The sequence below is a fragment of the Sporobolomyces koalae genome (genome assembly GCF_050403365.1).
Source record: "Sporobolomyces koalae JCM15063 DNA, S_koalae_JCM15063T_v1_ctg3, whole genome shotgun sequence".
In the NCBI taxonomy this organism is placed as follows: domain Eukaryota; kingdom Fungi; phylum Basidiomycota; class Microbotryomycetes; order Sporidiobolales; family Sporidiobolaceae; genus Sporobolomyces; species Sporobolomyces koalae.
Window position 1 is genome coordinate 44,004 of NW_027481768.1, and position 20,512 is coordinate 64,515.

Sequence of the window (20,512 nt, forward strand, 5' to 3'; positions counted from 1 at the left end):
CCTTATGGCCTCCCTTCGGATCCGGCCATTTTTCCTCTCCAGAGCTCGCTCACATCGCGATAAGCGCTAGTCTTTTTAATGTTTTTGCCTGGCCGTCGCTTCCTTTAAAGTACTGGAAAAACCAATCAGTCTGCTTGTAGAGCTTGCTTCCAGCTTCAACAGCCCTGGTACGCTGTCGACAACATATTTGTTTGCCAAATTTTTGCCTACTCAATAGAACATGACGGTGTGAAGGAGTTGGTGTGGATGCTTCTCCTGTTGAGTCGCAAGGATCTGTTCCATCTCGGCATCGAGGTCCTTTGCGCTTTCAATCTGTCATCGTCGCAGAAAGTCCGGAAAATAACCGCTACCTCGATCAGTTAGGTAGGCGGAGAGTGCGATGCGCGGCAAGCTCACAGCGGTACATAATTCGAGAAGAGCTTTCCCGGCGATCAACGCCTCCTCGTGATTATCCTTGATCTCGACGTTGATGACATGGACTGGGCGATTGAGTTCGCCACGGCGAGAGAGTAAATCTAGAAAATCGTAGCCCGGAATGTCCGATCAGCACCCTGAACGGAATCTGCGAGTCGCTGGCAGTGTCACTTGCCGTCAATGACTGCATCGTAGCACCTCTCTTCGCACGTGATGACCACCTCTGCGGTGTTCGACGTCTCTTGCCAGCGTTCGGGAGCGGTCTTGATCTTGCGATTGCGGTCGAGCATAGACAACAAGCCGTTCGCGGTGTATCTGAGCAAACCACGAGGCGGTCAATCATGTGTCGATATTCAGATAGGCGAAATAGCACGCACAGCCGTTCGTCCTTGGATTTTAGGTCCTGGTACATGTGCTCGTAAGGCGTTCCGAACGAGTAGGTGTTTGGGCGGTCTATCGAGGGTCCAGGGAGGCGGACAGCAGATCCAGTACCTGCCGAGGTGACATTAAAGTTGGCTCTCCTGCAGGACATGGCATGGCTGATGTCAGCGCACAAATAGGTGCGACCAGAAGAGAAGCCTGAATTCGACTTGCGCAAGGACGTTGTGACCCTCCATGCTCCGATTCTGGTTACTAGCGCATACGACGCAGAAGCTGACACGCTTCTTGGCGTCGGCCTGAGGGGGTAGATCGTTGCGAGCGGGTTGTGGGGGAGCGAGAGGTGCTGGGGAACCTTGCACATACGAACCCGGGCGATTATGCGCGCCCGGGTACATATCAGGGGTATCGAAACCCTGTCCCGATACCTGAGCAGGGTATCCGGGGTTGCGTGCTCGCCGGCGGGGATCAATCGACATTGCGAGAGGAGATTTGGTATGTAAGATCAAGGTATTTGAAGGCGCCGTATAGCTCTGGTTGATCGACGATTCGTCTTTTGATTGTTGAGGTCACGCCGTTACTGAAGGTCAAGCCGGGAGTAGAGTGCAGAACGTAGAACCTGGACCAACGTCGACCGATCGCGACAGCGCGACGTCCGCGTCTCCTTATCATCCGCACATCCATCCATGACTCGTTCGCAGGCTCAGTCTTGTCAGTGACGTCAAAGGGCATCTGCCTGAAGCGTATGCGACAGGCTGCAAGAGAGTCTCGCGGTGTGCTCGATTCAGATTGTCACGACACGGAATACCTGCGCGATTCGCCGTTCTGCGCTCAGCCTTGATGGCGACACACCAGGGGGAAGCAATGTCGCCTTGATCCTCTGACTGTCTGCGCCGCAATGATACGACTCCGCCTGGTCAAGACTATTCACATCCTATAGGCGCACCAGGCTGTCAGCTTCCTCACTCGAACCGAACGCGGCTGCTTCGTGCTAAGATACGCCATAGCATTCGCTACTGCAGTGCGCAACCTGCTGGAATGTGGAGGCCGTGGTCCATAAATTACGACACGCACAAGCCCTCAGACAAATCTCTGTCGCACTGTTCAAGCATGCTCCAGCACGACTTCTGAACCCAGCATTCTCGCGTGGCGATCCATACGTACCAAGTGGCTCAAAGTATGGAAGGGGCGAGCAGGAGCTTCGCAAGCGAGAGCGGAGCGAAGTCCTATTTTGCATTTTCGCAACGTTTTTGCGCTGTGTTTGACGTGCGTTCTTTCCTCTCTGCCCGATCTGAACGGGCGCCTCGAACCATGAGGTGGTTCTTTGCGCGGAGTTTCGAGCCTGCGATTCGTGGGAGTTCCTGCCACAGGCCGGCCGAATATTCGCGATAAATGCAGATCTTTCGGCAGGCGCGCGGATCGGGGCTCTACATACACAAGGTGACGAACAGCGTCACCGCGCGTCCAGTACCCCTGATTCGGTAAGCAGGCAGGTGGTTCGACTGTTCTCTCGGGGACAGGCTGCTGCAGCGGTTCGTCCTGCTGAATCAGCGTTGCGATCGTGCCTTGTGCGACGGGCGGTAAGTACTTGCGGATCCGAGCGTCCGTTCCCATCGCCGCCTGCCGCGAAACCTTTACGTCGGTGCTTATGATGTAGCTGGCTAGCTATCATAGCTTGCGATCGGCCGTTCCGACCCGGCTGACTGACGCTTCGTCTGCGCGCTTTTCACGGGCAAGGCGAGTTCTGCAGCTTCCAGTACCTTCGGCAGTCAGGCAATTTCGACGGCGGCACAAGAACGGGAACGACTCGCTCAGGGCGAACTGCGCATCCCGCGACCATCCGGATTGCCTATCCTAGTGATGCCTCGACTCAACGTCGCACAGGAGTGCGCGGGCCTCGTGAAGCAAATGTGACTAGCCTCCACAGACGTGCACTGTGCAAAATCAGCACAGACTGCACGGAACAGCTTGTACCAGATTAAATTGAATCGGAGAGAATAAAGTGTGCAGAGGCTATAAGGTTTTCGCAAGGCACAGATGGCTGCGTCGGCGGAGGCGGATTATCATAGCGATCTCGATCGCGGATATATCGCGCGTAGCTTGAGTTGTCCGAACAACGAGCCAACTGCCACTGCAAACGAGAGAAATTAAACTGCAGGAAAGAATCGGCGAGAGCGAGGCAGAGCAACAGCGAGTGTTCGACGAGAGGGGCAGGACTCGAGGTGGCGACAGGGTCGCGTGCGGCGAGGGACCCGCTTTTGGCGGGCGAGACCAATTTGATCGCGACCGCCGGCTCTGGAGTCTGTTGCTCCCGCGAAACAGTGCCAGATCACCGCGGGCAGCACCGCTCGCTCCCAGCAACGGCAACACAGCAAGAATTGCCAGGGTTCCTCACCCGTAAACAACATTCCGCCTGAGTTTGCGGCTTTCACCTCGAAGTCAACGCCCGCAGCTGAGCCTGTCACCGCAAACTCCGCTTCGGCTTTCGCTCGCATCGCAATCTGCTTGAGGCAGGCCATCCGCCCTACGACGATTTCCACAGCGCGAGGGATCTCGAACAGCCGCATACGGAAGCACAGCTCACGGCTCCTTTCCGCTTGACGTATCTGTCGACTAGACACATACCGAAGATTCGTTTGGTGAAGCGGCGAGTTCGTGCATGGCAACAGAAGGCAATGGCACTGCTTCAGGCAAGGGGGCCAAAGTCAAGCCGACCAATTTCTGTATTCTGCTACACCAGTGAGCGCTCTCGACGAGCCTGTCCAGTCGATCTCGCCCCGCCCGCACTGACCTTCTGGTTCTCTTCTCAGCCTCCTCGAGAATCCTACCGATCCGGAACATCTGAGATGGGTCGATGGCGAGGTGGATCAGTTTCAGATTTCGGTCAACGAGGAGAAGGCCCTTGCCGCACTCCGACCCACATTCGATTTCAAGTCGTGAGCTTGTCCAGGCGCTCATGGCGTGAAGCTGTTCTGATGCCGCGTCGGGTCTTTGCAGTATGAGCTCGTTCGTCCGTCAGCTGAGGTACGTTGCGAGGTCTCCTATCCCGCATCCTTTTCCGACCCAACTAATTTTGCCATGTATGATCCGCAGCTACTACGACTTCAAGTGTGCTCGATACAATAGCCTCTCACAGACGAGTCGGTGCTGATTCGCAACCTTGCCTGCAGACGCCTGAGTGACCGACGCAAATCTAACGAGAGAAGAAGCGAATCGAAATCAATTGTCTTTATGTGCGTTGATCCGCTCGTTGTTTCCCTTGCGAACTTGAGGTCTGATTATCGCATGTATCGCCGATCTGAAGGCATCAATCCGGGCTGTTTGTGCGCGGCAATCCAGCAAATGTGGAAAAGATGAAACGCAAACTCCGGATACGAGCAGAACGAAGTCGGAGAGCCAGTGCTGTCTCGGTCGGCTCCGCCGAGGAGGATCAGCCGCAATCTGCATCGCCGCTTTTCTCGCCGACCAGCACCAGTTGGACGTCGGGTGAAGTAGTCCCGCCCCTGCCGACGCCACCGCTCCCGCACGCATTCACATCCTCGATGGGCGCCTTTGCTATATCGGCGCCATCTCATTTGCAAGACTCGCCTACGACCGGTACAAACGGCGCTCAGCCTCCCAAGTGGCAGCCATACAGCCCTTCCGAGATACCCGCCGCCTTCTCGCAACAGCCTCTGCACGCAGCACCGGGTCTAGACGCTGCCCGTTTCGCACCCTATCCTCGCGCGCAACAGGTGTCAGATCGAAGAGCGAGCGCAGTCAGCATCGGCAGCGATGCTTCCAATCTTTCGCCTCGGTGCAAATCAGCAGAGCTCGGCTTCTACCCCGCGGTCGCTCCCCCTCGTCACTCGCCCTCGCTGCTGGGTCCAGGTGCAAGTGGGAGCACGGGTCCGGTGTTCAGACATCCTTTCGCGGATCAATCTTTTCCTTCCCCGAGCGCACAGCCTTCACAATACTTCTCGCCTGTCCAGCGGCCTGCGGCCTCGAGTCCGACTACTCTCCTACCTACAGTCCTGTCTTCCGGTCTCCCGGCGGCATACGACCTGTCCTGTCCCCAATCTGCCTCTACCTCTGCCTTACCTTCTCCAGCAGATTCGGCGTACCCTTCCTTGTCTTCTCTCAAACACTATCGCATACCGAGCTCCGGAGTCTTCAATCGTACGCTACACACGCCTCCGCAAGGACCTCTGGAGCAGAAAAGCGTCTCCCCGATATCGCAGCCTCACCTCGGATTTCGCAACCATCTCAGGTTCAATTCTGTCCCCACTCAGCCGCCCTGCCCGTATCCCCATTACACACCGCCCAGGACCGATGAATACTTATCTCCCACTTCGGTCTCCGAGGAGGAGCTTGCAAGGGCTGCCGCGCTCGAAGCTCGGCGCACATCATATCCTTTTCCGCGGCCTCTCTCGACGGACGACCCCGCCCCCGCTCCATACGATCCGCCACAGAGCCTGACTACATCTTCCGGGTGGACTTCGGTTCCGCCTCCGCCCGCAGAGCCATACTATTCGTCTGATCCCCACGAGGCGAACGTGGCTGGTCCGCTCCCAGTCTCGCTCGGCAACACGGGGTCGTGGTATCTCGAGCAAGAGCAACTATATGGAGCTGAACTACCGGATTCGATGAGGAACAGCACGATCGCGGACCAGCATTACGAGTCTCAACCGCCGTATTACACTACAGACAGTGAGAGATACGTGACATTTCCACTCCATGAAGGACGATGACCCCTCGGTGCACGCATTACATCCGCCGCATTGCCGGCATTCGACTGTGTAACTCTGCAGTACTTTCCACGCGCAACCCCCCTCTGGGCTGGTTCCCTTGATTCCCCCTTTTGTTGTTTTGTATCTATCCCCATCCATCTCGATTAGTCCAATCCTCATTCTGTCGCAATTCCGCTGTACTTTTTTCGCTTTCCGCACGTCTGAAATATCGCACCGCCTCGCATGTTGCTAATCCCGGACTTCTAATGCGCGCCAAGCGCACGATTTAACCAGTCTGGGGCTTGCTGAATATGCATGCCGTATCGGTATTGCGCCTACAAGAACAGAAGAACGGGTTTCGCTCGCAGAATGTTACGACAACAGTGTGCACAAATTTAATCAGAAGTTCTAGATGGCGTAGACTAGAAAGATCGTTTCGTCTGTCAGCTCGGCCTGTCGCGGAATGGAAAGAACACACGGTGAGCGCACCTCTGACAGAATTAATCTCAAAGTACCTGTTCGAAGCGAGAGCCAATCAGCTTTTATCGGAAGTACGTGTATTCGTAGGCAGCGGCACTCACGCTTCAGCGAAATTTGCAGGATCTCGAATGGCAGCTTCGCACGTCGGATACATCGATGAGCAGCTTCCTAGAGGCTCGAGCGATGATGACGCTTGCCCTCGCCAATCTCCGCAGGTACTGTAGATGTGCGAGGCAGGCAGAAGAGTCAGCACATATCTCGGCGAGGTTTGCGATGACCGGAACAGTGAACTTGCGTGATGTCCTGTTTCGCAAGCAGCCGCGTCAGTTCGGGCGTTCCGATTTCGTGGAAAGGTGAAAGAACAGCTCGGACGCACAAAAGCCAACCGGAGATTGCGAAATGTCGACTCGAGTTGACAAGACGAGCTCGACCATGAAGCGGTCGGGATGCCCCAAGTGCTGCGGTGGGGCACGCCTGTTCCGATGTCTGATGGTACTTGGGATCTCGACCACTGCCAAACGGAAATCCTGAACAGAATGGCATGTCAGCCGCATTGACTCGATCCGAGATGTTGTGGGCAGTGCGGACGTACCCAGTCTGGTCAAGCTGCAGGGCAATAACCCCGCCACCATCCTGATTGATGCCGTGAGATGAGAATGCCCGAGGACCCTCAACGCTACAATCCGTCCGCGCAACCTGATTGATGCGGCACCTTCGCAATCAGTGCCAAAATCGCGCCACGAGGGGATAAGCGAGCTTTGACATACATCGCACTGGCCACTCTGCTGTTTGGTGTTCAGGCTCGAGTGTGAGGACAAGTTGCACCCTGGAGGAGCTCGAACAGTGTAGCGACCATAGTCACGACTCGCCGAACCGTCGAAGATGTCGATTTCGGCGCCGGAACCGCTCGAAGCGTTTGCGCCATGGAGATAAATAGATGGGTAGACGAAGCAGCTGCAATGTATATATAGCGCTCAGCTTTCGCTCCTTGGTGAGATGGGGGAACGCGAGCTTACCCGGTTGGCACATGAGCGAGGTCGATAATGAGCAAGTTGCCCGGTTGCACAAGCTCTTTCGATGCGAGCCGAACACTATCGCGCGGCTCGGTGTCGGACAGATTGGTCGACCTGTCCATCGAGAGCGTCACAGTCGAATTGGTAAACGCTGTCAGTTCCAGCTCGGCAGCCTCTTGAGATTCGACGTAGCTGTACGATTCAAAAGCGTCAGAATCTCGGTATAGCAAGCTTGTCATATAGGAGATTGCGCGAGCACGTACTTGACGAATCCGTTCGACTCGTCGTCTGCATCTGCGAAGAAAAACCGGTCGAAGAAGCCGTTCGGGGAATAATGCTGCAGCAAAAAAGGTGTAGAATTTGAGAAAGTCGAAAGATGCGTGACTGCTTTGCTCATATAAGTTATGAGCATTGAGATGTAGCAGATGAAGCACGAGCAGACCTACGATTGCGGTGGAAGGGATCCTCTTGCGGGACTGCACTTGTCCGCGTCGAATTCGCTGCGGTGGGTGAAGGGGAAGACCTGACCGGCTTGCCTTTGGCGGTGGCGGTGGAGGTGGGCATATAGAGGGAAAACGTATGAGGACGAGTGACCGTGGGCGAGAGGACCATGAGTTGGCGAGCTGCAATTGCCAAAGCGAGTCAGCAGCGAAATCTAATGCGACACGGCAGCCGAGCTTACTCAGGGCAGCAAATGCGGTTCCATCCGGGAGGCAACCACTTCCGTCACTATTGATCCAGAAGCCCGTATTGCACGCTGTGGTCAGCAGGGAAGCAGTCAGTCGGATGATCGAGCGCAATGAGCGATTCAGGAAACCAAGCTTACCCCAGGTGCAGGTGGCGAGCTTTGGATCGCAAATGGGGGTTGCATCCGCTGGAACGTTGATCGTACAATCCTCGTCGCAGGAACAAGTCTCGATGTAGATGATTCTTGGAGTAGGGAGCGGACGGATCGGTGCGATACTGACTGTGACAGGCGTCGTGACTGTGACCGTGCGAGAGGGAGCTACGATTGTCGGGGATGCAGCTGTAAAGATCGTGACGGTTGCAGCAATGGTCTGAGCTCTCTCCGCGGTGGACAACACCGTCGCTGTGACCGTCCTCGTGACTTGACGAGTTGTCCGTGTTTTTGTTACCTGCTTCGTCGGCGGTACCGTTGCAGGTCGCAAGTCAGACTGCGCAGCGGACGGTGTCGAGAGAATGGATGCAGGAAGCGCTCGAGTTGGAGCGGCGGGTGTCGACTTGGTCGACTTCGAGGTACGTGACGAGCTGGTCGTAGGAAAGATGCAGCCGCACGGTGGGAGTGGCGGTTTTGACGGATTCGCGACTTTCTTCACGCACTTGTTCCCCTTCTTCATGTAGTCCCTGTTACATCCTGTATCGGAAAATACTTGCTCGATCAGAGGTTGAAAAAATTGGGGAGAATGAACGGGAAACACCTCACTCCATGAACAGGTTTGTTTGAGGCAGATCCGATGCGCATACTGAGGGATGTCCTGATTGCAGTCGGACGTCTTTGCGCAGCAGTCGGGAGCTCGCGCGATGCTGGACCCGACTGGTGTCCGAGTCGAACGAGATGTCGAAGGTTTGGGCGATGCTTTCGTCGACGCTTTGGATGTTGTCTTGGGCTTTGAGGTGATCGTCGTCCTCGGCACCTTGACGGTCGATATAGCAGTAGATACCGAGACAGACGTTACCGTTACGAATCTGGTGCGGGTTCTGGTCTTGGTCTTGGTGTGGGTATGGGAAACGGTCGGCTTGTCCAAGGTGACTGTGGATACCGAGAGTTCCGTCACGGTGACAATCTTGGGCTTGCGGGTCGTCGTACGTGTCGGTACAGGCGCTGTAGACGGGGCTTTATCGGCGAAAGCTGTTACAACGGCGACGTTTGTTTCGGTGACCGTGATGATTTCTTCCACTTCGTCCTCCCCATCGCTTTCATCGCTGCCATCGCTGCCATCGCTGTTGCCGCCATATTGACTGCCGCGCTCATCTTCACCAGGTGGCTGACTGCTGCCCTCGTCCTCGCCACCGTATTGATCGCTGCTACTGCTCCCGTCATCGCCGCCTTCCTGGACGCTGCCTACGACATCTCCGGTGTCTTGACTGCTCCCATCGACATCGCCGCCGTATCCGACATTCCCATACCCGTAGTTGCCATCGGCTTGACTATTGATTTCACCTTTGCCATCATCAGTCTCGCCGTCTTGAACGCCTCCGAGAGCGGGTTGACCATTGTAGCCTGGAGAGTCGATCGAGGTAGGTATAGCTACGATCGTGGTTACCGTTGGAAGTATGGTCGAAGTCGGTTTCGAGGAGCGGGAGCAGTCGCAAGTCTCGGTGACGGTACCGTTCAACCAACATGCTTCCGAGTAAAGAGTGTAATTGGCGTTGCAATCTGAAATGAGGACTCAACCAAACGATCGTCAATTTACCGAGAGAGACGGATACGGGAGAGAGAGAGAGAGAGCGGTCCAAGCGCTCACCCCAAGTGCAAATTCCTTGCGAGGTGCAGTAGTAGTGCGAGTTGGCCGGGATCCCGTACCCTGCCGCCGCGCAGTCGATTGCTTGAAAGCATCGAATTGAATCGGTCGAGGCGCCCGACATCAGCTCAGAGGGTTGTCGCCGCGCGGAAAGGCGCAGGGGGAATCCATCGACTCCGAGCACCACGACAAAGAAGGTCAGGAACAGGCGATGCAGGAATATGCAACGCATGCCCAACCCAGTGGTTGCGTATCAATGGTGAAGGTTGGGACTAGGCTGCGGGGAGCTCGAACGGAAGACAGGAAAGGAGGAAAAAAGCGAAAGAAACGAGGATCCTGCTCGGCCTCGGAAGCAATTCTTGAGAAGGCGGGCGCCCAACCCGCCAGCTTGAACCTTTCTACGACTCGCTTTGCAGGTGGAGCCAGTGGCTTGTGGGAGGCGTGTTCAGTCACATCCGCCGATTCCTGCAGGATTGCGATCGAGACTGGCGCACATTTGCCCGACGAACCGAGTCTCGCACGTGTGTGTAATTAACCTGATTCCACAGTGATGCCCATCGAAGGGTAAAGCCATACCATACACCCATGAAAATATTGTAGCCGGACCATGATCGCTTTATGTCTAGACCGAGAAAACTGGAAACCAGCAAGTTGCGCTCAGCTCTTGCTCCAATTTGGTCGTTGACAGGGCAGGCGGGATTGAGGACATACCTTTGATATAGTTGACTTCGAAGTAGGCGTCCGAGAATGCGGCGGGATCCGCGTTTGCGGCAGCACAGTTCGCGTACTTGGGGTAGCAGTTGCCCGTCATCCACTGATCTTGCCACACTGACTGAATACCTGCCCAGTCTCCACAAGTACTGTTCAGATGGAGAATATGTCAGCCAGATGAATCGTGAAAGAGAGAGAGAGGGTCTGCACGAGGCAAGTCGGGGAACAGAAGAGGAAGAGTAGATACTGACGTGATGTCGAAAGTGAGCATCTGCCACTTGAAGAAAGTGCGCGTGTCGCATGTCGCACCATCGTACAGCGCAACTGGAGTGCCCCATGTCTTGGGTCGAGGCGCACCTCGCTGTACGTCGCTCGGGATCTTGCTTCTTTGCCAGTGCCAGATAGAAATACTGATGAGAAGAATACACCCGTTAGCTTATGCTCGTCGTACGACGAATTGTAGTAGCGCGGGACGGCTCGAGTTCAGCCACTCACCCCGTCTCTGCAATTTGTACCGCAAAGACTCCACCACCAGCAGCATTGAAGCCGGCACCATAAGACGTGATATCGTAGTCGTAGACTGTGCAGCCATCAGTTCCTCCGTACGCGTAGCAATTTGTGCCTCCGCCATTGCCAGTCATCGATTTGGCCGTGTTCCTCGTGCACCCAGTCGAGGTGTGAAGCGTGTACTGGTTGAACGAGCGAGTGCCGATCCCTTCGTAGACGTCGATCTCGCCGAGATCAGGCCAGGGAGTGTTGAACATCCAGAATGCGGGCCAGGTGCCACACCTGTCATGGACGGCGCGAGGGTCAGTAGCAATACGCGTGAAGTATGGGCCTAGTAAGAATGTACCCGGTAGGTGCGTGCTTCATGTCCAGGATGATGAGCGAGCCTGCATTGTACGTGTCGAGTGTGCTGATCCGAACAGAGTTGCGGTTCTGTCCAGCCGCGAGCTGTGAAGTGCGGTCGATCGAGATGATCGCGGTACCCGACGGGGACACAGTCGTCAGGTTTAGTGCCATTGCATCTTCTTTCGAAAGGTAGCTGAGGAACAAGGGTCTCAGCGGAAGCGTAACACTGATTGAACTGTTCTCGGCACTCACTTGACGGATCCATGAGTCGGGTCCGAAATGTTCAGGTTCCACCAATTGTCGAAAAAGGTCGACCCAGCGTAAGTACGCACGAGGGTGGGGGTCGCAGCCGGTTGTGTCGGCGCAGGAAGGGTGGTCGAGGTCGATGAAGTTGTCGTGCTGCTTGAGTTTAAAGACAGCGAGGCCGCAGATGTGATTGACGAGGAGGCAGATGTAATCGACGAAGAGGCAGAAGACGTTGAAACGGAGGCGGATGTCGCCGACGACGAACTTGTAGCGAGAGCACGAGATCGGGTCACGCGGGACCAGACACTGCTTGTCGAGCTCGAGGTTTTTGCGGGAGTTGTGGTGCTCGAAGAGACAGGAGTCGTGGTGGGAGTAGATGCCAGGAAGATGACCGTAGTAGATCTAGTGGTCGTGCTTGGTGGCGCTACCGTCGTAGTGGTCGTTGTTGTCGTCGAGGTCACTTTTCGCGCGCAGCTAGACCCGCTCGCGACATAGTTTGTGTTGCAAGCTATGACAGTAGTCTGCGATGAGCTCATTGGACCGAAGGAACACGTAACGAGAAGAGCACGCACCCCAACTGCACACCTTTCGAGCGCAATAGTAGTGCGAGTTCGCTGGGATCGCGTACCCAGCCGCAGTGCATTGATTCGTTGCGGTGCACGATATCGTAGCCCGATTCTCAAGGGTCGAAGCTGTCACAAGAGGGACAGATGCCGCCAAGACGAGAGCGAGGGATAGCAAGCCGGCTGTCGGCATATCAAATCGTTGCGCGCGAATGTTGAGTGAGCAGGAGATTTGTCGGGCTATGCGGCTATGACCTTTGTCGAGTTCTTTCTTGCTCGGACGGTGCAGTCGCGGCTACTGAGAGAAAGAGCGTCAAGAGCTGGTCGAACGACGGGACAAATCGCAAGCGAACGAGTGGGAACAACAGCGCAAAAAGATAATTCGATCGCTTTGGGAAGCTGAGCGGAGCGAACGAAATTCGAGACCCGGAAATCCGGCCAAGCAATGACCTTCCCGGAACGCGTGCCGAGGAGCGCCCGTCGCCCGCTTGGAACGAGTCGAGACCGCGCCAGCGCCAGAACAGGGCCTATCGCCGTGCGGTTTCGAAACGCATCTCGCTGGCTGGGTGTTCTCGAGGTGCGTGCTGCAGCACGAATAAGCTCGTGCCTGCTCGCACGAGGCCGCTGCCCAGATTTCCTGCAAGTCACACGATGACAGGCCCTCTGTCGCACACAGCGGGCAACACTTCTCAGCGGGACACTCCGTCAAGAAACACGAGCGATTTCGAAAGTCTCTCTCGCTCTCGGGTCCAGACGGACGCACGGGATGGAGTTCGTTCAGTGTCCCCTGACAACCGCAGCTCTTCTAAATTTCCTCGATCACCAGTTTTACGTACGAAAAGGCAAAAAAAAGGTTGGAGAGACGGAGGAGATTTAGGCCTTGACGATGTATTGGCGCTTGGGGAAGTGGATAGCCTTCTTGTGGGCGCGCTCGGTGGTGAGAGATCGCTCGTGCTGAATGTAACATCAAGACGAGAGTGAGTAAGACGACCACGCGCGTGAATACGATGGACAGGACGAGGGAAACGCACCTTGGTCAAACGCCTTCGGATAGCACGGGTCTTCTTGGCACGGAGGTCAAGAGGGAGCTTCTTGCCCTTGTAGAGCTCGCGGAGGTTGGCGCGGGTCTTTTGGTTGATGACGGTGAGGCATCGAGCAATCGACTTGCGGACAACGGAGCTAATAAACGCGAAGGGAGAGGCACGAGACAGTCAGCAACAGTTCTCCGGTACCGCTCGCGTTTGGGTTGTCTCGAATGCTGCTGATTCTACAGTCTCATCGGCGGGAGGAGTGCGATGCGAGTTGAGGCGAGCGAGGAGAGCGGGAGCTGAAGACCGAGGACGTCGATCGCTGGTCGCGGGACCGCGTTCCGACCATCGCATGCAACCGGACTGGGCTCGAAGAATGACGGGATTGGTGACGGGGCTACAACTCGAGCGAGAGGGCCGGGCGGAGCGGGACAGGCGAAGGTCGAAATGCGAGGTGGTGATTGCTGCCGCATCGCGCAAATGGCGCCGCTCCTGCCGAGCTGTCTGTAGCTCCCGGTGCGCAGCCCATCCGATCGCGTGCTGAACCCCGCGAGTGCGCCTGCAGCTCGCCCTGCCCTGTTCCCTCGCTTCCTGCCGTCTCGATTGTCGCCCGGCTGTTGTCCCTCATTGCAACAAGACTCGAAACTGCGACTCACATCCTGGCAAGCTTGGAAGCGTTGCCACCAGTGATCTTCTGGACGCGGAGCGAGACGAGCTCGGTCTTGAGCTCATCGAGCTGCTTGAGGAGCTCGTCTCGCTTCTTGTTTTGGAGCTCGCTGGCGCGGACCTTGAGGGACGAAGACGACATGCTGATAGATGCGATACGGAGTGTAGCGAGCGAGGCACAGCGGCGTGAGGGAGAGCGTCGTGGTGGAGGGGCGAGGCGGGTGGGTGAAAGTTTTTGGGTGGGCGAGTGAAAAGTCGAGATTGAAGCGGGCGCGGGTCGGAGGGATCTGCGAGGTCAGCTTGCACGGTCGAGAGGGTTCCTAGCGTAGCAAGGGCGGCGTACCCGAAGTCAGGAAAGGTGCCGAACGGGGGGAAAAAAAGGGAGAGAAGCGCGCGCGACGTTTCTGCTGCAGCAGCGACTCGCAGTGAGTCTCTCATTCGGGTCGGCTCTCCCACGCGTGTGCACCTGTTGTGCGCCTCATTGGCCATGTGGAATCCTTTCAGCCGTGCATCGGCGACCCCGGCTCAACGCTTGACGGTCGAGCAGCTCTGGGGTGAGTGCTGCCTTTCGTGCGCATTCCCACTTGCTCCCACTTCCCCTCCCGAATCGCTCATCCCGCTCGTCTCCCTCAGTCTACCCCATCAAAGTAAGCTCGCCTGTATCAAGTTCTTCTGCTGGAGAACTGATGCTTGGCTGCCATGCAGAGCTGTAAGGGCACTCGGCTCGAGCAGTCCGACTATTCATCCGAAGGCCTCGCGGTAAACATCCTCCTTTGTCACCTTGTCAACCTTAGAGACTGACTTCCAGTCAAACCAGTATGACCGACAATGGATGATTGTGGACGCAACGACTCATGCCTTTCTCACCGCGCGCACGATCCCCCGCGTGAGTCTCTAGTTCGCTCCAAAACTCGTGAAGCCAACCCCTCAGCATGATCGATTCTCCTCAGATGGTTCTCATTCATCCCGTCATCAACCGTGCAACGGGGACTCTCGATATCAGCGTACCCTCGAGCACAAACCCGAACGAAACGACCATGTTCACCATACCCCTCGCTCATCCTTCGACCTACCTCGCCGATCCCGATAACGACCCTTCGCTCGATCACGATTTTCAAGTGTGGGGGTCTGACCCGCAGGACGGCTATTCCGTCGGCTCTCAAGCCCTGCTCGATGCCCTGAGCGAGTTTATGGGCAAACGCGTCCTCTTGATCCGGAAAGGATTGTGAGCCCGAACCTCGTTCGATAGGAGACAGAGTATCGAGAATCGAAATCACTGACCTGCACTTTCTGTCGACAGAACGAAACGGACTGTCGCCGAAGTCCCGGGAGTGGTGCATTCTGAAAACCTCGACCCGGTGCTCGGGTTTGCCGACTTTTACTCGCTGCTCGTTGCTACCTCGACGTCTCTTGCGTGCGTCGATCGGAGTATTCCTTCTCGAGTCGGAAAGCATTGTACTGACGACGGTTCGTGTCTCAGCGAGTTGACGAATCGGATTTCATCCGTGCAGAGCGCGAAAGAATTCAACCCGGCGCGATGGGCTCCAGACCAGATCAAAGCCAAAGGTGGACTCGAGATTCAACGGTTCAGACCCAACATCATTATCGAAGGGGTCCAGACTCCGTTCGAAGAAGATGGGTGGAAACTGATCAGGATTGGCGAAACCGACGAGATCGAGGTCTGTTTCCGGTGTGGTCGGTGTATGGTACGCTTCCCGCAAAAGACCACTACTTGTCTTCTCCTGCTTGTTCCGAGCTGATGTCTTTCGAACTGGCAAACAGCTGCCATCGGTGGATCCAGAGACTGGCATTCGAGACAAGCTCCTACCAGATGGAGTCATGAAAGATCGCGCCGTGTGTCCCGCAATGGCCTCTAAGGTCTGTTTCGGCATGTTGAGTGCTCCCCGAAAACAAGGTCAGTGGTCTCGTACGCTCTGTCAAGAGTTTCTAGACCTGATAAAACGCTCACAATCGCCAACATCGTTTCAATCAGGTGGACACATTAAAATCGGAGACGAGGTCACTGTGCTCGAAAGTTACCCTCGAGAACCCGATGGAGGGTTCATCCGGAACGAGGACCGTCAAAATTGACCCAGCTCGGGAACTACCTTGCATGTTTGGTTTTTGTTTGTTTTCATTCGCCGCTAGATTCAGTTTTTCGGTATGGTTCGCTTGTTGCCGGTTTAATCATTCTCTTCTCTCCTGTAACTTGGACCTTGTGTGTTCTGTTACAGAATCTGATGCTCATCTCGGTATCAATTTCTGTTTCATCTCTGATGTACCTCGACTACGTTGGCTCCCACAACTCCATAGTCACCTGTTTGCGTAACACTCAGACGCCTGGGCCCCTCGATGATTGTGCGCCTGTTAGCTTCCTACCCCGAGAACGACGCCGAGGGTTGCTCATTCGGAACACGCCTGGTTCGCATGATAGCCATGATCCTCGAGTTGACTCGATGTTTGGTTCCTTTCGATTGAGCCCTTTTCCCAGCAAAGAAGGGAAGGAGCGGGCGGAAAATGCGCGTTTTTGTTTTGTTGGAAGAGTGATCCTTGTTCTTTCATCATCCGGTTTGACGTCCAGCTCCTCCTCCTAGATGGGTTGGCCAATTCCCTCCCGATTCTCCCGGAGGAGGTAATGCGAAACCCGATCCAGAATTCGTTGTCGTCGTCGTCGTCCTGTTGAAGAATCCAGGATTGGGCATGAGTCCAACTTGAGCGGTCGACAATCCAGGTGAGAATTGAGCTGGTGCAGCGGGAGAAAACGACGAGGTCGAAGGCTGTCGTGTGTACCCAGGAAAGCTCGAGGTCAAAGGCGGTAACGAATACGATCGCGAGTCTTCCACGAGTGAAGTGGGTTGAGGGTGAGAGTGAGAGTGTGGCAAAGCGAATGCAGGGTGACCTCCAAATAGTTCGGCAGGAGGGATCGAGGGAGGTTGAGCTGAAGAATGAGGTGGAGGGGGAAGGTGTCCAGAGGTCGCGAGCGGATTCGACCAGCCCTGATTCTGCGCTGCGAACGCATCGTGGGTCAAGTTCGGGATCGCTTCGAACGAATGACGCGTCATGGGTTGATGCGGTGGCAACACCGACGCAGTCGCAACGTGCGAAGGCGCATGACCAAGGTGAGAGGGAGGGGTAGGTGATGGCATGCCCCAGATCCTCGACAGAGTTTCAGAGGATGGACTGGTCGTCGCCGCCGCCGGCGCAACGAGAGGTGGGGAGACGTATCCAGAAGAAAGTGGATGCGAAGGCGTGCGAGGCGGAGCTGCAGCGGGAAGAGGTTGCAATGGCAGATTCGATGCAAACAGCTGCTGCCGCAAGTCGGCGGCGGTCAAGGTCGAAGTCGCAACCGGGCCTCTCGAAGAGAAGCTGCCTTGTCGTGGAGAAGCAGCGACCGGCAGTGCAGGATGCGACAGGTTCCTGCTGCCGCTGAAGACGATCTGCTCTTCGTCATCGTCGTCGTCGTCCTGCTCGTCTTCTCCATCGCCATCAAGTTCGAGCTGGTCTGCAGCGGTCCGCATCGCTCGATCGACAGGATCGTCCTCGATCGACTGATCTGGCATCTCGAAATCTTCGTCGAGAGCGTCGTCATCCTGTTCGACTTCGACTGTGGCCATAGCCTGATCATTCCCGTCGGCTCGAGACACGTCGGCATCCTGCTCGGTGGTGACCGGCTTGTCTCCTTTCGCGACAAAGATGAAGGCTCCATCTACCAGAGCGAGTCTCGATATCTGTCCAAGAGAGCGTTTAGACATCGTCAGTTTGTCCACCTACCCTGCGAGCTCAGCATCGGGATATGAAACCCACAGGCGATTCGACGATCTCTTCAGCGAGTCTCTGCGCTTCTTCAACCCGCATCAAGACTTCTTGGTTCGGATGCACGTCTCGTCCAACGCGTCGCGCTGCATCTCTCGAGTTGGATCCTTCTTTAGTGCCAGTCCTCTTCCGGAGAGGCAAGAAACCGAGACATTCGACATCCTCCTCGAGCCATACCCCTTCTTCCAGGATGGGAAGACCTCCTTCGTCGCTTCCTCGGGGGTTCGGGAACGCGAGTTTGATCGAGTTGGAATAGTCTGCGAACGCTTGCCAGAACCGGTCGAGCGTGCGTTGAAGTTGGTCCGAAGTGACGATCTGAATACCGTGCTCGCTAGGGTTGCCCTCTCCCGACGATTCTGCTGGTCTTTGAGCGTCTTCGAGCGTCTCCTTCTCGGCGCTACTCGCACCACTCGTACGGTGTTGCCGCAGGTGCTTCTTCTCCTTGTCGGCGACCCTCTTCTCGAGTCTCTCGATGTACTCGAGTTGACCCTTGAGCCACCTGCCGAGAATCCGGAGCGAGGGGATGCTTCGACGGAGCACGGCCGAGATGTTCGAGATGAGCGGTGGTATTTGTCCGTCTTCTTCAGTAGTAGAATCGGTCGAGTTGACCACGTAAAGTTCGTTCGTTTCGGCAGAAGAGATCGAGAGCAAAGTCGTGTAGAGTTCGAGAGTGTGGAGCAAGATGTGAGCTTCGAGTTTTGGTCCATTCTCTTCACGCGCAGTCGCTTCGGTAGTTGAAGGAAGAGAGGTCGATTTCGACCGTGACAGTTGAATGGTTGAGGTATCTGGAAAGCGAAAACACCCCAAATTGCAAATGAGCGACTCAGGTCGAGACATGGGAGCACGACGAGTCTTACCATTCAGCGTTTTCGATCGAGTGATGCGAGCGTGCCACAGAGCTGCCAGCGCAGTGACCGCAATCTTGAGGACGCCGTCCGATGTGATCAATCGCTCTCGAGTACAATGTTCAAACAGGCGGTCAACTTTGGCCGATAGAGCAGTCAATTCGGTCAACCTGCAAAGCATGATGGAGGCAGATCCCTTTGTCAGCTCTGTGCTTGCCACTAAGGGGTAGCAGTCGGGAAAGGACTGACTTTGTTTTGGTGAAGAAGACGGCATGCAGCGCGATGAACGATTCTCTGAACTGTTGCACTTTGTCGGTGCCGGCTTTGCTGCCCCGGGACGCACCAAAGTCGTACCGCTGCAGGCACTTCGAGTATGCGATACTCAAATTCTTGAAAGCGGTCGGGAATGGGAATCGGACTGCGAGCGCTCGATAGTAGTGGTAGGCTGATGTGACGGGGTCGAGAGCATACTGGGCGAGGACGGCGAGCTGATTGTGCGCGTTGCCTGGTCACAAGATCGAATGAGCAGGTGTCCAGACCCTGATGCGAGAGACTCTTCGAGGACGAGGGAGACTCACCGTCGTCAGGCATGAGCAGGTTCGCCTGTCGATAGCATTCGGCTGCTTTCGCGTACGTCTTCGGAGGCGCAATTGCTGCGGGTCCGCTCGCCGCCTTGCCATTGCCCTTCTTGCCGCCTTTGCCTCTACCGGAAGCTGCAGCGGGAGACGGGAGATCGCTGTTGAACTCGATGTAACGCGCGAGATCGCCATAAAAGATCAAACCCCGATGCGCCAAGGGCAAGACTTGGAGACGCCTATGGCCAAGCTCCTCTGGCGAGACCTGGACCGACTCGTCCGGTTGCGAATGCACGTTCGTGTCGTCGTAGGCGGTTGCGATGATGCCGAGGGGGCGCAGTTCGACTTGCTCAGTCGAAGTCAAGCGCGACGCGAGACGGTTGACGATGATCTTCCAGAACTCTTGCTCGCCGTGGAGGAATTTTTGGAACTGGTGCAACAGCTTCCTGCGCGCGACGGGGCCGACGACCGAGGCGGCGGGAGGGTGCGCGGGCTGGATGTCGCCGTCATTGCCTCCACGGCGGTCACGGGTGCGAGCCGGAGGAGGTTTGGGGTTCTCTGCGATGTACTTGTCCATCTTGGCGAGCTTGGAGCGGTAGATGGTGATCAGGATGTGGGTCGTCTCGAGCCAGAGCAAGTTGAGCGCCTCGAGCGCAGTGGGATGGGATGCGAGGCTCGAGGAGGAACGCGAGCTCGAGAGGAGCGCGAGGGACGACGCGGTGAGAGCAGGCGCCGAGTAGACGATCGCGAGGTAGGCCTTGCGCGTGCTGCAGCGACACAGTGGTCAGTAAAATCCGGCAATGAGGCGAGAGACGATGGGAGGAGAGCGGCAACTGACGCATCTCGCTGGTGTTCGACTTGACGGTCCGACGGCTCGCGTGTCTTGAGCAGGTTCTTGAGTTCGAGACCTAGGCCTTTCGCATGCCTGTACAGGACGAGTGAGAATGAGGTCAGGCTCGTGCGACTCGTCGATGTCTCCCATGACAGAGGACAGCGGACTGACTGGATTCGAGGATCCGACTGCCTGGTACGGCTGGTCGAATCGCGCGCTCGAAGGGGCTGCATGGGCCCCGTTCGTGAAGGGTCAAAGGGTGCGGCCGGATATCGGAGGATTCGGGTCGGGTCTACCGAGCGCGGGACCGGTGGATCGAGTGCGCCAACAAGTGATCGATGGGCAGCGTTCAGACGGTCGACATGCCTGGCACGGTGCGATCCTGCCGCGAGATGAGCCGCAGCCCAAGTCTCGAGGAATCGACTCGACTCGATTGCCTGACGTCGCTTTATCCCTTCGTCTCGTTCCGCTTGATCCGACGCCAGTCTCAGCACGGTCGAGCTCTGTGCCTGTCGCAGCGCGTAGCAGCCCAAGGGACTCTCGTGACTTGTTGCGTACCCCCACCAACTCGACCGGCTCGCGACTGCGACTGCGACTGCCAGCTCCCGCTCTCGCGCGCTTCATGTATAGCTAGCATTACGACATGCCCAGAAGCAAACGTCCTGTTGCTGTCCCACGATCCCATGCGAGTTCCGAGGTCGACGAGCTTCTTTCCAGCGACCCGAATGTCTCGACTCTACCACTTGAAATCCAATGCGACCACAAGTTTGAGTTCGGACACAGACGGACCCACGCGACTGCGAGCGCGGGCGACTGGCCGACTCGAATTGAATCTCCGCCCCGCAAGCATTCCGAATCACCGAGCAGCAGACTCGATCATTTTCGCTGTAGCACAGCAAGTCGT

The 20,512-nt window shown here is 56.3% G+C and overlaps 7 protein-coding genes across 7 annotated transcripts; 2 read left to right on the forward strand and 5 right to left on the reverse strand.

Annotated features, from left to right (window-relative positions):
* Positions 1-210: 210 nt before the first annotated feature.
* Positions 211-1,190, reverse strand: SSU72 (RNA polymerase II subunit A C-terminal domain phosphatase; the record flags this gene model as incomplete). The annotated part of the gene is made up of 5 exons (XM_076676042.1): positions 211-312; positions 397-515; positions 590-729; positions 792-935; positions 1,009-1,190. The coding sequence occupies 5 exons, from the start codon at positions 1,188-1,190 to the stop codon at positions 211-213; spliced, it is 687 nt and encodes a 228-aa protein (XP_076536580.1).
* A 2,261-nt stretch (positions 1,191-3,451) lies between these two features.
* JCM15063_004940 (uncharacterized protein) lies at positions 3,452-5,522 on the forward strand (the record flags this gene model as incomplete). Its single annotated transcript, XM_076676043.1, has 6 exons — positions 3,452-3,531; positions 3,603-3,728; positions 3,790-3,816; positions 3,886-3,900; positions 3,963-4,025; positions 4,097-5,522. The coding sequence occupies 6 exons, from the start codon at positions 3,452-3,454 to the stop codon at positions 5,520-5,522; spliced, it is 1,737 nt and encodes a 578-aa protein (XP_076536581.1).
* Positions 5,523-5,909: 387 nt separating this feature from the next.
* On the reverse strand, positions 5,910-9,601 carry JCM15063_004941 (uncharacterized protein; the record flags this gene model as incomplete). Its single annotated transcript, XM_076676044.1, has 13 exons — positions 5,910-5,923; positions 5,991-6,016; positions 6,083-6,284; positions 6,368-6,677; positions 6,749-6,935; positions 6,998-7,186; positions 7,258-7,288; positions 7,441-7,617; positions 7,677-7,751; positions 7,821-8,359; positions 8,439-8,701; positions 8,776-9,392; positions 9,481-9,601. 13 exons carry the CDS (start codon positions 9,599-9,601, stop codon positions 5,910-5,912), a joined length of 2,751 nt encoding a protein of 916 aa, XP_076536582.1.
* A 498-nt stretch (positions 9,602-10,099) lies between these two features.
* JCM15063_004942 (uncharacterized protein) lies at positions 10,100-12,042 on the reverse strand (the record flags this gene model as incomplete). The annotated part of the gene is made up of 7 exons (XM_076676045.1): positions 10,100-10,113; positions 10,189-10,337; positions 10,440-10,598; positions 10,684-10,977; positions 11,042-11,233; positions 11,293-11,794; positions 11,859-12,042. 7 exons carry the CDS (start codon positions 12,040-12,042, stop codon positions 10,100-10,102), a joined length of 1,494 nt encoding a protein of 497 aa, XP_076536583.1.
* A 680-nt stretch (positions 12,043-12,722) lies between these two features.
* JCM15063_004943 (uL29 family ribosomal protein) lies at positions 12,723-13,685 on the reverse strand (the record flags this gene model as incomplete). The annotated part of the gene is made up of 3 exons (XM_076676046.1): positions 12,723-12,803; positions 12,881-13,028; positions 13,534-13,685. 3 exons carry the CDS (start codon positions 13,683-13,685, stop codon positions 12,723-12,725), a joined length of 381 nt encoding a protein of 126 aa, XP_076536584.1.
* Positions 13,686-14,030: 345 nt separating this feature from the next.
* Positions 14,031-15,634, forward strand: JCM15063_004944 (MOSC domain-containing protein; the record flags this gene model as incomplete). Its single annotated transcript, XM_076676047.1, has 9 exons — positions 14,031-14,097; positions 14,177-14,190; positions 14,249-14,302; positions 14,361-14,429; positions 14,494-14,768; positions 14,844-14,957; positions 15,024-15,249; positions 15,326-15,458; positions 15,537-15,634. The coding sequence occupies 9 exons, from the start codon at positions 14,031-14,033 to the stop codon at positions 15,632-15,634; spliced, it is 1,050 nt and encodes a 349-aa protein (XP_076536585.1).
* Positions 15,635-16,104: 470 nt separating this feature from the next.
* JCM15063_004945 (uncharacterized protein) lies at positions 16,105-20,232 on the reverse strand (the record flags this gene model as incomplete). Its single annotated transcript, XM_076676048.1, has 8 exons — positions 16,105-17,271; positions 17,348-18,141; positions 18,214-18,371; positions 18,451-18,706; positions 18,780-19,543; positions 19,615-19,701; positions 19,780-20,117; positions 20,167-20,232. The coding sequence occupies 8 exons, from the start codon at positions 20,230-20,232 to the stop codon at positions 16,105-16,107; spliced, it is 3,630 nt and encodes a 1,209-aa protein (XP_076536586.1).
* Positions 20,233-20,512: the final 280 nt, after the last annotated feature.